Source organism: Fomitopsis serialis (genome assembly GCF_022376445.1).
Source record: "Fomitopsis serialis strain Sig1Antser10 chromosome Unknown B0H18scaffold_19, whole genome shotgun sequence".
Classification (NCBI taxonomy): Eukaryota; Fungi; Basidiomycota; class Agaricomycetes; order Polyporales; family Fomitopsidaceae; genus Fomitopsis; species Fomitopsis serialis.
In genome coordinates, this window is record NW_025954979.1 from 1 (window position 1) to 11,191 (window position 11,191).

The 11,191-nt window shown below is 55.1% G+C and overlaps 5 protein-coding genes across 5 annotated transcripts; 4 read left to right on the top strand and 1 right to left on the bottom strand.

Moving 5' to 3' along the window:
* Window positions 1-17: 17 nt before the first annotated feature.
* On the top strand, window positions 18-506 carry B0H18DRAFT_1117213 (uncharacterized protein; the record flags this gene model as incomplete). The annotated part of the gene is made up of 1 exon (XM_048033544.1): window positions 18-506. A coding segment is annotated over one exon (489 nt), but the record flags the coding sequence as incomplete, so codon positions are not given.
* Window positions 507-693: 187 nt separating this feature from the next.
* On the top strand, window positions 694-1,439 carry B0H18DRAFT_1117214 (uncharacterized protein; the record flags this gene model as incomplete). The annotated part of the gene is made up of 3 exons (XM_048033545.1): window positions 694-776; window positions 852-1,294; window positions 1,360-1,439. The coding sequence occupies 3 exons, from the start codon at window positions 694-696 to the stop codon at window positions 1,437-1,439; spliced, it is 606 nt and encodes a 201-aa protein (XP_047895480.1).
* A 1,859-nt stretch (window positions 1,440-3,298) lies between these two features.
* B0H18DRAFT_995571 (uncharacterized protein) lies at window positions 3,299-5,490 on the top strand. Its single transcript, XM_048045341.1, has 6 exons — window positions 3,299-3,784; window positions 3,841-3,963; window positions 4,022-4,429; window positions 4,489-4,843; window positions 4,902-5,059; window positions 5,116-5,490. The coding sequence occupies exons 1-6, from the start codon at window positions 3,383-3,385 to the stop codon at window positions 5,347-5,349; spliced, it is 1,680 nt and encodes a 559-aa protein (XP_047895481.1). The 5' UTR covers window positions 3,299-3,382; the 3' UTR covers window positions 5,350-5,490.
* Window positions 5,491-5,913: 423 nt separating this feature from the next.
* On the top strand, window positions 5,914-8,333 carry B0H18DRAFT_1084030 (uncharacterized protein; the record flags this gene model as incomplete). The annotated part of the gene is made up of 11 exons (XM_048031737.1): window positions 5,914-6,007; window positions 6,131-6,229; window positions 6,288-6,455; window positions 6,513-6,633; window positions 6,697-6,920; window positions 6,978-7,003; window positions 7,059-7,196; window positions 7,266-7,437; window positions 7,663-7,727; window positions 7,876-8,102; window positions 8,123-8,333. The coding sequence occupies 11 exons, from the start codon at window positions 5,914-5,916 to the stop codon at window positions 8,331-8,333; spliced, it is 1,545 nt and encodes a 514-aa protein (XP_047895482.1).
* A 255-nt stretch (window positions 8,334-8,588) lies between these two features.
* B0H18DRAFT_995581 (uncharacterized protein) lies at window positions 8,589-10,450 on the bottom strand. The gene is made up of 11 exons (XM_048045342.1): window positions 10,293-10,450; window positions 10,179-10,229; window positions 10,126-10,130; window positions 10,067-10,081; window positions 9,903-10,014; window positions 9,757-9,864; window positions 9,567-9,709; window positions 9,317-9,472; window positions 9,038-9,255; window positions 8,819-8,985; window positions 8,589-8,651 (listed from the first exon to the last, which is right to left on the bottom strand). The coding sequence occupies exons 5-11, from the start codon at window positions 10,003-10,005 to the stop codon at window positions 8,632-8,634; spliced, it is 915 nt and encodes a 304-aa protein (XP_047895483.1). The 5' UTR covers window positions 10,006-10,014; window positions 10,067-10,081; window positions 10,126-10,130; window positions 10,179-10,229; window positions 10,293-10,450; the 3' UTR covers window positions 8,589-8,631.
* Between the last annotated feature and the right edge of the window lie 741 nt (window positions 10,451-11,191).

The window sequence follows — 11,191 nt, forward strand, 5'->3', positions numbered from 1 at the left end:
CCGGGAATCCATGAGTCAAGCACGAGTATGAACACATCGCCGATACCAAGAGACAAGAGCATCCGCAGGTGTTCCCTGGGTACAAGTTCCAACCGGTGAAGAAGGAGGACAAGGAGAAACGCAAGGAAGAGGAGAAGGCTGAGAAGGCGAGAGTGAAGGAGGAGCTGAAGAAGGCCAAGTCGCGTCACGTACCGTACGTTCAGCAGGATCTCTTCGTCCCGGGGCCGCCTCCCCAGCTCCCGCAACCGCCTTTTGTGCATCTCAACCACCCCTACCGCCCCGCGCTCTCCACCACTCTCGGCCGCCTCGTCGCCGACCTGGACGCCCAGTCCCTTGTCTGTCGCTGGCGACTTCCCGGGGGAGGACGACGCGCAGGACGTGAAGATGTCCTTCCCTGGACGTCCGTCATGTTGCCGCCGACGGAGAAACGGCCACGGGCTGGGAAAGGAAAGCAACCTGCGTACGATTCACGCATGCCCCCGCCTCTCGTACCAAGCAAAGTGTAGCCTGCGCCTGTGTCGCTCACGGCCGAGCGCATCTCGCCCCCCTGGGCCTCGAGTTCGCAGACTGTCGAGCTACCCATGGTGGACGCGTCGTCTGCCTCAACATCCGCTCCCGCGGATGCTCCGAACATCGTAGTATCTGCAGCAGACTCAGGATCCTCGTCTGCGGAGCTGAAGGGAGAAGACTGCGATGGATGTATCGAATGATACTGGACCGTCGAACATGGACCCCGACTATAGGTTCATGAACTCAACCCTTTTGGAGCTGATGGGGTACGTGTTTTTCTCGTCCACCAGACGCGTCGTGGCCTTCACTGATCGACGTGTGAGCTACAGGACATGATGCAGTCCGGCATGCCTTTGTCGGACCTCTGAGGGCTGGACTGTGTCCAACCGTAGGCCCTGGACGACGGCTTCAGCGGCGCAAACGCCAATGCTACGGGGGGAGCCAGGAGAGTACGAGCTTACGCCTGTCCAAATGACGGAGTTCAACGTGTTCCCGCCGCCGGGCGCGAACATCGAGGTCGGCGTCATGACCGGGCCCCTGCGCACGCACTCGAGGAGGTCTACCTACGTGTTCGCGGAGCTGCTCGACGGGCTCGACTGGTCGACCATGTCTGGTGGATCGATCTTTGGCTCCTTGCAGAGCGAGGGTGCCGACGGGGAGGCGGGAGGAAGCGGAGACGGGATGGACATGGATGGGGTTGACGCGAACCCGATGCAGGAGCTGCGACGGAGCGTTGATCAGAACAGCCTTCGGTTTCAGGGGGGCTTCAGGCCGGGTTCTTGCTGTATGTGCTAGGTACGTCGGATGCCTAGCTTGCGCCGCCGTGCAGCCACTGATGCTTGAACGCAGGTCTCACTACTGGTGTGGTCGTCGACACCGGTGACGATTTCACGATGGCTTCGCTCTACTGCATCTCACACGTTGGCTGAATATGGCTGGCCGGGACGTAACGCGGTATCTGATCAAGGTTCGGCTCATGCGAGGTACACGGTCGAACAAGCGGGTGACTTTAAGACTGTCCGAGAGATCCAGGAGAAGCTGTGCTATGTCAGGTGCGTGAAATCTGAAGAAAACCAGTCGGAAGCCATTGGACTCACCGTCAGCTACGATATGTACCTCGACATAAGACTATCGGAGGCAACAGTCCTCGTGGACGCAGTAAGTGCACGTCGATACGAGAGTTTGTGCGTCTGCTCACAGTGCGTCCAGCTGCTGAACGGCTGACTGATCAAGAGCGATTCGCAGCGATCTAGTGCATGTTCCGGCCACACCTCGTAGACGTTGAGCAACCGGGCGTATCAATGATGCTCTTCCAGGCCATCCAGGATGCCGTATCGTGTCCTACGTGTACCATGGCCTGTGAAGCTGGCTGGAGAAGGACATGGACCAACTCTACCTCATACAAGTGCTCGGCGGTGACCCGTCGCGCGACGGCTCAAGGTATGCTCCACACGTCCCGCGTATGATGGCTATGCCGAACGTCGAACGTCCTGATAATCCCTCATAGAAATCTAAGACTCACTGCGCAGAAAACGCATGGCGTTCCTCGGCGGTGTAGTGCTCGCAGACATCTTGAAGAATCAGGAAGGATTCTGGGTATCGCACAGGGAGTCGTTCGGGCAGGCTCCGCTCGCTAGACAAGCTGACGGCGGGGTGAACGGTTCCGCGCGAACTGTGTTCCGTTCCAGCGCAGGTAGGTCATGTACGTAGCTCCCTAGTCAGCATCTCATGAGCGCTGACTCGCGACTGCGCTCACAGTTCAGTCAAGATACGCCATCTTCCCATATGGGGGTGGCGCCGACATGCACGAACACCACCTTGATGTGATTTCACTCAAACACGCCCGCCATTTGTGTTGCAAATCTGCATGAATCAGTATGCGAATGGATGCGAATGATGTCGTGAATGGACGCAAGTCGCTTCTTCGATTTACACGAGTGGAGGCGAATTGTCTTTGTGGGTGGAGCGAATTGTTTTGTGAGTAGGGCGAATCATTTGGCGAGTAGGGGGCGAATCATTTGGCGAGTACGGGCGAATCGTTTATGGAATATGGGCGAATCGTTTGGCGAATCGCAAACGCGTTTGACCGACACAGAGAATTTCTGGCCGCCTAACATAGTGACGAACCATGCAGTATGTCAGGCTTCCGAACATCCATTCTGGGCTTTCCGTATTTGGCCGCCTTACATCACGCCTTTTAGTGGGCCGAACATAGCACCTGCTAGGGTGCCGCAAATACATAATGCTCGGCCCACGTACATTGTCCTTACATCATAAATTATATCCGCTTTGTTCTGGGCCCGCACATGGCTTCTGGAAGGGCGTCGCGCATTGCGCGAGCATTGTCCTAACATGCTCAATGATCGACCTCTGCGCGGCCTCCTAACATGGCGACAAACACGACCAATGTCGTGTCACCTGACATGCGGTGTTTAGTCTGCAATGTGAGGGCCTCGAACAAAGAGCGTGACATTTCCACTTTTCGTCCAGTGTTAGGGGGCCTTAGTCCGCCGCTTACTAATCTACACGGTCTTCCAATGTTAGGCCAATGTTAGGCGCTGCCACAACCCAGTTTGTCCCCAGTGAGTAAGTTGGCGGTGAGGTCGCTGACCCGCACGACGCAGTGGCGGCGTTTGTGCGCAAGCGCGCTGCAACTGTCAGTCAGATGACGTGGGCGGGGTAAAGGGCGTCTAAATAGCATCCACATTCGGCGAGGGTTCGGCGCCAGGCACCTCGGTCGACTCGGGTTGAGGGATCGATTCCTGTGCAGCTTCAAGTTGGGAGAATCGGAACATTGTGGACTGCGTGGTTGACGACTCTTTCGCTCTTGCAAGTCCTCGTTCAGCCTCAACTGACCTTCCAAAAGCACACCATGGATAATGCTCTTCGGCAAGCTAGGGCCAACTTTAGCTGGGGGTCGGCCTTCACTTTCGCTGTCCCGATAGTGGTGTCCCTCGTGGCAAACTACGCTGCTTCAAAGTTGAAGCTGAAGCCAGAGCCCCCGCCCGCTCTCTACCTGCCTGTCTTGAAGGACAATGGGTTCACCCCGAGAACGTACCCGGTGACGTATCGTCTGGACCCAGTCGAGTTTCAGAACTACGAGCGGGTGCTGAATGCCACCACAAACGTTCCCGATACGACGGCTGTCTTATTGAATTGGGCACGCTTCCCGAATGTCCTGCTCATCACCACTCTGTTATGTGGATCTTGGCTGGACGACACAATCGCAGGAGTCGTCATATGGAACAACAGTCCGAAAATCTTGACATACGAAGTGAGCGCGTTCTCCACTCGCCCACACTGGTCAGCCGTCTAAATGCTCCCTTCCAGGATTTCAAACATACTGGGTGTCCAAAAGATAAACTTCACATCCATAATGCCCCGGGGAACGCATATTTCCAGGGCCGCTTTTTGGGATGTGCGGCAGCCAAGACTCCATACTGCTACATACAGGTGAACGCGTGCCATCGCGTCCTGCTGCATCTACGACACTCACGTGTGACTGTCATAGGACGACGACTACCTTGTTCGTGCAGAAATCATAAGGTCTCTGCGCGCTCGCGTCGCCGACGCGGATGACCCCCACACGATTCACCTGCTTCCATCCCATGAACACCTGTCAAGCTCTCTGCGTGAGATCCACGTCCAGAAGCCCGACCTGTCGTACCTCTCCGATATTCATACTTCCTTCGCATGGCTGGGGCACGGCACTATGATGCATCGCTCCAGGGCAGAGGAGTTCCTCTCCTTGATGCGCTACCTGCGTGCCTCGCCCGATGAACTACAGATGGCCGACAACTATTTCACCATCCTGAGCAACCGTGTACCGGAAATTTGGTTCGACCAAAGCTTTGAGCTCGGCGGTGGAAACGCATTCACAGTCGGAGATGAAGGGCACCAACGGAACGCGAAGCATATTGTCCGTCTATCCTCCTTCGTGCTTGAGATCGCAAGACTCATCAGCCGGTCGGCCACTAGCTCAGGGCGACGCAATACTTAGATTCGCTTGCGCGGTGTGGAGCAGCCTCGTGTGACCCTGGTGCTCAGGCAAAACCAGCAAGGATGACAGTCCCCTACGTGTCGTTAGCTGACACCCCGCCCCGGTCCCGATGGACTCGTGCAGCATGCAGTGGTGCCTCCTGCATCGTGGAAACCAATATCAGACTGCTCCCAGACTCGGCTGTCCACACTGCGGATAGCGTGGAGAAGGTACTCACGGTAGAGGACCAGAACCTCGCACTTTTGGGGACCGCCGGCAAACAAGAGTACGAAGATCATCCGCTGTCGCACGCTGTAGACACCCGTCCAGATACGGCATTCCGGAGCTTCGCTAGTGAGTGATCACTATTCATCGGGTCCGAAGGAGTTACGAACAGTCGACACGTTTGCAGATGGCCGTGCGGGCGATATTGTCGTCTTGGACATTCTCGGAGATATCAGCGATGCACATGGATGGCAAGCTGTCGAGATGGTCTGGCTAGTCGACGCAGATACCGAGGAGATCTTGCACGCGAGCACTTTCGAGTCTTCGGTAGACAACGAGAACTGGGTAAGTTGAAACCCTCGCCGTCTCGGAGTTTTGCACTGAATATAATTATCGCATAGCGGCAAGCAGTGCACCGACCCGTCTGTGACGACGTGACAACATCAAGACTCGACGAGAACGATGACTTCGGGAAGGCACACCAACGTGAATGCAGCGTCCAGGTCATCCTTACGTCGAATGATCTGCATCTGCGTGCGACTGGGCGATATTTCCGAGCCAAACTTCAAGAGGATAGACAGCAGCCTTGGGTGATCTTCGAAATCTGGCTGAGAGGACTGTCATTACCGCGCTGAATGTGAAGTACAGTACATCTTGTCGCGTTCACTCAAAAGTCTTTGCCTCCTCGAGAGGCTATTTTTATTCATTTTAATTGCACATACCCTTGAACAAGACAGCTCGATGCTGTCCGCACTAGGTTCAGTGTCACTCAACAGTCGGACTCGTACAACTGATGTACTGACCGTCGGCACGTCTTCGGCCGGCCTAGAACGAGGAATTATAAGCACGATGTATTCTTCCATGATTTCCTCTACGAAGGAATTCGAAAGGCGTCCACAGACCTTCCAGTCAATATTTCAATGTTCATTCACATTTACCGACCTACTGCGAATCTTTGAAGGACGTACTCCTGCAGTACAAGACACTAGGGCGCTTCTGCACGCTCGTTTAGGAAAGGCGGCCATGCACGGCTCGCCTGAGTAAGTAAAGCCCCACCAAAACCTTCTGAATCTCAGTCACTGTGAGTCTGACCTAAGCCGGCAGCGCCGCATCGCATGCAAGACAGAATCTTGGTCTGTAACGTCCATTTGGTCGCTATTGAGACTACCTAGCTGCGTAGACAGGCTGTCCTCACTAGCATGCTCCGTGGATGTCGCCTTCAGTCAAACCGCACCTCCGTGGGACCCGCCTTGGGCCTTAGGCCGAATCGTGGTTTCAAGTCCACATCAGTTGGTAGGCTGGCACAGGAAATCTCCGGTAGCGCTTTGGTGCGGACCCGGGCTAAGGCATGTCGAGAACTCGGCAGCGGCGATACTGAAACTAACAATCGTAGCGATGTAGGAGAATCTCGCGCAGATAGACTCGGAGCGGCCCTTTTCGCCTTTCTGGTGGACACATTTCGGAGAAGACACAACTACCTACGGATCTCGCTGACAGAGAAATGCAATCTACGATGTGCGTCCTTGTAGGAACATGCTAGACCACAGAAAGCTGATACAGTGATCTTGCACAGGCTTCTACTGCATGCCAAGCGAAGGCGTCGAACTGTCTCCCCGAGAACATATCCTCACAGACGATGAAGTGATCCGGCTTGCTAAGCTGTTTGTGCAAAGCGGAGTCACAAAGATTCGGTTGACTGGGGGCGAGCCGACAGTTAGGAAAGGTCTTGGCGACATTATATGTGAGCACTGCTTGCCTCGGGGTTCTGAAGCACGGACGCATCTCAATACCTATCTAGCCCGATTGAATGAACTGCGGGAGTTCGGGCTCGAATCCATAGGCATGACCAGCAATGGCATCGCCCTGGCACGCCGACTGCCCTCGCTCGTCGAAAACGGGCTAACGCATCTCAACTTAAGGTGACAATTCGAAATTGCCACATCTGCCAGGCACCCCGATGACTGACGCAGCGTCCATTGTAGCTTGGACACCCTCGACCCCTTTAAGTTCGAGATAATGACCCGCCGACGAGGTCACGAAGTCGTACTTCGTAGTCTAGATGCCGCTCTTGCATCAGGCTTGCAGTCTGTGAAGCTCAACGTCGTGATCGTGCAAGGCCTGAATGATCACGAGGCGCTTGATTTCTTAGAACTCACCAGGGATAGGGATCTTTCGGTCCGGTTCATTGAGTTCATGCCTTTCACAGGTAATGGTCTTGCAGTTTCGCTCTGTTGCACGGCTCGACTCAAGCAATCGGTTTCAGGTAACAAGTGGGATAGACGCAAGATGGTCCGTCAACCGAATTGCTGGCTCGCATCCGGCTACGACATCCGGACGTTTGAAGGCCCCAGATGAACTGAACGAACCGCCGCTCCTACATGATACCTGGAACAAGGGTAGCTTTGGTTTCATCAGCAGCATGTCCGACCACTTCTGCGGCTCGTGCAATCGCTTGAGACTCACTGCGGATGGTCAGATCAAGGTATGTGCTACTTGCATTTTACAGCCTACCATCTGTCTTATGGTCCGTTGACTTGACTTGACTTGTCAGGTTTGTCTGTTCGACGCCAAGGAGATCTCGTTGCGCGATCGCATGCGAGAAGGGTCCACAGACGAAGAACTGCTCCAGACCATAGGTTTCGCTGTTCAGGGCAAGAAGGAGAAGCATGCGGGAATGGAAGATATAGACGTTGTGACGAACAGGCCCATGATTCTCATTGGAGGTTGAGTCTCTTCCTCTCTGCCAACGTTGGTTTTTGGCTCCTGCCTGTCCAGTGCCGTGCTGATCCGTACGCTCATAGCAAGCGTCAAAGTCGACGTGACTCCGTGCCGAGGCGTATCGCCATCGCACAAGCACAGGCCAACTCTATTCCAACCGAGAATCGGCTCGTTGAGACCGCGCTCCCTGGCCGCCCACTCATTCAGTACCAAAGTCCCCTCATCGCCAGATCTCGGAGGCTCCAAACCACGGCTCACACACCTGGATGACTCCGGCAAGGCATCCATGGTGGATGTTTCAATAAAGAACCCACGAAACGCCGCGCAGTAGCCACAGGACGAATTTACATCCCGGCGGTAGCTTATGAATTGGCAACTGCAACTTACGCGTCGTCGGACTCGGAAGAGCCTATCACCGCGGAACGGCTATCCCCCTTGAGAAGGCGAAAGCTAAAGCCCGATCGAAAGGCGACGTGTTCATGGTGGCCAAACTGGCCGCCATCATGGGATGCAAGCGGACGTCCGATCTAATACCCCTCTGCCACCCCTTGCAGCTCTCTGATATCGCCGTCACGCTGCATGCGGAAGTACACCGATCAGCTTCCGGATCCTCAGGGCCAGACGTACAACACCACCCCGCAGCAGTCTCAGATTCCGATGTCGGAACCATGTGTCAAAGACGCGGGGTAGATCGGACCAGTTCAGTATTCTCTGTCGTGCGGAAGTGGCTTGCGAGGGCAAGACCGGAGTGGAGATGGAAGCTTTGACGGCAGTGTCGATCGGCCTTCTCACCGTCTGGGACATGTTGAAGGCTGTGGCCGGAAAAGAGATGACAATCGGAGATATTGTCGTGTCCAGCAAAGAGGGTGGTAAAAGCGGTGATTTCCATAGAGTTCAGTAGCAGATGTTAACACCTATCTTTCTCCGCCGCCACGACGACTGTACGAAAGACACTTGATGGACACCATGAGCTGTTGCATCCGTTTCGGCATTACGGGGGAACGCCGCAGCTTGCCATCAGTGCTCTCGCATGAATTGAATGTACGCTAGGCCTTAGGGCGATATGCGTCGACCGCCGCGGACCAATTGTATGTAGCAAGTTTCATGTCTACGACTGAACGGCGAACAGGACCACCCCAGCTCTGCAAACATCACGATGGCGAATCAAGATAGTCTATTCATTGTTTCGATGGAGGGGCTTATAAATAACCGTGTGTGACTAGGTAAGATATACAATATGCGATTTTGCAAGAGTGCGGCTGAGGATGCGTCAGAATGTGAGACGAGTACGAAATATGCGGTTAGAATGGGTGCTACGGATACATGGTTCAGATAGCGTTCCAGCCGGTAGCATTATATGAGGCGATAAGTTAGGAGGGCGTTCACCAGTGTCCTCTATGAGTCCCGACAACCCGAGTTCGAGAGAGTCCTCGATGCGCTCAGACTTGTCTTTGCCGCACAAACCGGCGTACCCGACCCGATCGTAGACGCGCTGTGCGGTGTTATCATGTCCAACGTACAGGACTACGCAATCTCTGCCGCAATCAAATAGCCTATTGCTTCATCAGCTCCGACGAGGACGGTGAACGTGTCTTTGCCGCATACCTCCCGGTGACTTCACGCACGAGAAACTCGGCGCATCCGTGTCTGCGCCAGGCGGGTGTAGTGTACACTTTTGTGATGGCAGACACGCGCTGCGAGTTACGCGTGACAGCGCATATGGTGGCGATGTCACCATCGGCGTCGTATACCCAAACCTGGGCTTTCATAATGAGTTCGCGTGCTTCTATCCTCGCCCGTTCAATCGACAGCGGAAAGAACACCTGCCACCAAAACGCCGCATTAGCCTATGATCTGCACCGGCGAACTTCGGAAGGGTCTCACACTATCATCGGCAAATTCCTTGCACAGTCGTGCAACTGCTTCCAGATCGCGAGGCTTCGCTTTTCGCAGCGCATGCCCCTGCGGCAGTTGCGCGTTCGAGGCCTGGTAGATGCTCGGTTCGCAGTAAGAGAAGTGGGCTGCATAGAGAGGTTCCCGCTCAACAAGGAAGCCCGTCAACGACGACCAACGCCGTGCAAAGGTTTGACGAGCTGAGTCATGCCGAAGACGGAGTATACGCGTCAGGAGGCACGCACATCCGTAGGTGCTCGGTCAACTGAGTGATGCGGGGGGCGAGCCAGTCAGAAGGGAGAGCGCCGGGTCGCCGGGGCGTCCAGAGGAAGATGGGATAGTCGCCCAAGGACCAGTTGAGGCAGGAAAGGACGAGGTCGAGTGCTAGGTGGCCGTTTGGAGTAAAACTCCATAACGTCAACCAGAAGGACCGTCATTCCGATGTGGGGAGGAACTCGAACGCTCGAGGTTCTGGAGAAACCTCTGCGAATCCGAGTCGGACCATAAGGGGAGAACGCCAAGTGCGGTCTCAGCACTGACTCCCTTCAGAGCATGAGCAAGGACAATATTGGCAGACCTTCGCGACGGCACAGAGTAGGATATGTGCATTTGAGAAATCCATCGGCATTATCGTGCTGGATGACGATGGTGCTGTATGTCGTGGCGTTGAGTCCGGGCATTTCGAGAAGCTGAGTTGGTGTGGGTCACCAGAGCGGGCAGGAGAGGAAAGGAGGAGCGTACAGATTATGGGGGGCTACGACGTATAATAGCACGGACACGGGAACGCGAGTGGCCAGTACTTCAGTTTGGAGTGTTGTCTGGAGCATGCCTGCCTGGACTCTTATACCTGTCAGATGCGTGTATTTCCAACTTTTTGCAGTGACCAATTATGTACACCACGCGCCTGCAAGAGCAGAGGTTATCCCGTGCGGAGTCAAACCATGTACCGTCAATCTGCATCACTTGCATCTCAGTCGAGCGATTCCCAGATTGACCGGTTGCCAGGTGTCCGGAACTGGGGGCAGGCACAGTCCCGCTCGCTTAAGCAACTCGACCATCTCCGATTTCGGCGCTCGGCCGCGCTGCTGAGGATTATTGCCTGGCATACGGTGTTGCGTAGTTCTACATTCATCTCCGAATAATTTGTGGCCGATTTTGCGAACGGAGATGCGAAAGAGCATGCCTATCGTAGCGGATCCGCGAGTCGACCGGACACTGTCCACTGCCACGTCGTATCTGTCGAGAGAACTATTAACACAGATGACAGCGGCGAATGGAGGAGGCTGGGCTGGGCTAGTGGAACTTAACTGAGTTCGGTCAGTGACCGACCACTTCCCGTACGCTGAAGACGGCCAATTGGCTTGTGGTGTGTTTCAGTCATCCCATTGGAAAGCCGAAATGCAGTGAGCAGAATAGGTGTGAACTGCGTTGGAACTGCGCCGACCGACGTCGCATCACCACGAGACTATGGTCAAACGTTTCGCACGGGTGATTCCAACTCAGCTGCTCAGCAGCCATACCACCCAAATCCCACCTCTCGCACTGGAGTCTCCCGACTCCCTCTGGCCGCATCAGCAGCCTTTTGCTATGCCGGAGCTGCACTGCTTCTCCATGGTAGCCGACGCGTTCCTCCCCATGTTTGAAACGACATCCCGATCACCTTTTACCTCCAAGATCCATGATCTCAACAACTGCGCCCAGGTGCGCTCGCGGGCACAGAATACACTTCCTGGGCCCGTCCTAAAGCCTCGAGGCTTCATGAGGCTGACATACGCACCGTGCTTGACACAGGTGAGTGGTATGCGATCCCTCGATTTGTCTTGAATCCCTCGGGCCTGTTCTTGGCACGCGATGCGTGGCGGTATA

Bases quoted from the DNA above. Each gene is read 5' to 3' on its own strand.
- B0H18DRAFT_995581 (XM_048045342.1), bottom strand. From the start codon at position 10,005: ATGCCCGGACTCAACGCCACGACATACAGCACCATCGTCATCCAGCAC. The intron at 9,710-9,756 runs GTCCTTCTGGTT...ACGGCCACCTAG, and splicing joins CTCCCCACATCGGAATGACG to CACTCGACCTCGTCCTTTCC. The intron at 8,652-8,818 runs GTGAACGCCCTC...TATCTTACCTAG, and splicing joins GGGACTCATAGAGGACACTG to TCACACACGGTTATTTATAA.
- B0H18DRAFT_995571 (XM_048045341.1), top strand. From the start codon at position 3,383: ATGGATAATGCTCTTCGGCAAGCTAGGGCCAACTTTAGCTGGGGGTCG. The intron at 3,785-3,840 runs GTGAGCGCGTTC...GCTCCCTTCCAG, and splicing joins CGAAAATCTTGACATACGAA to GATTTCAAACATACTGGGTG. The intron at 5,060-5,115 runs GTAAGTTGAAAC...ATTATCGCATAG, and splicing joins CGGTAGACAACGAGAACTGG to CGGCAAGCAGTGCACCGACC.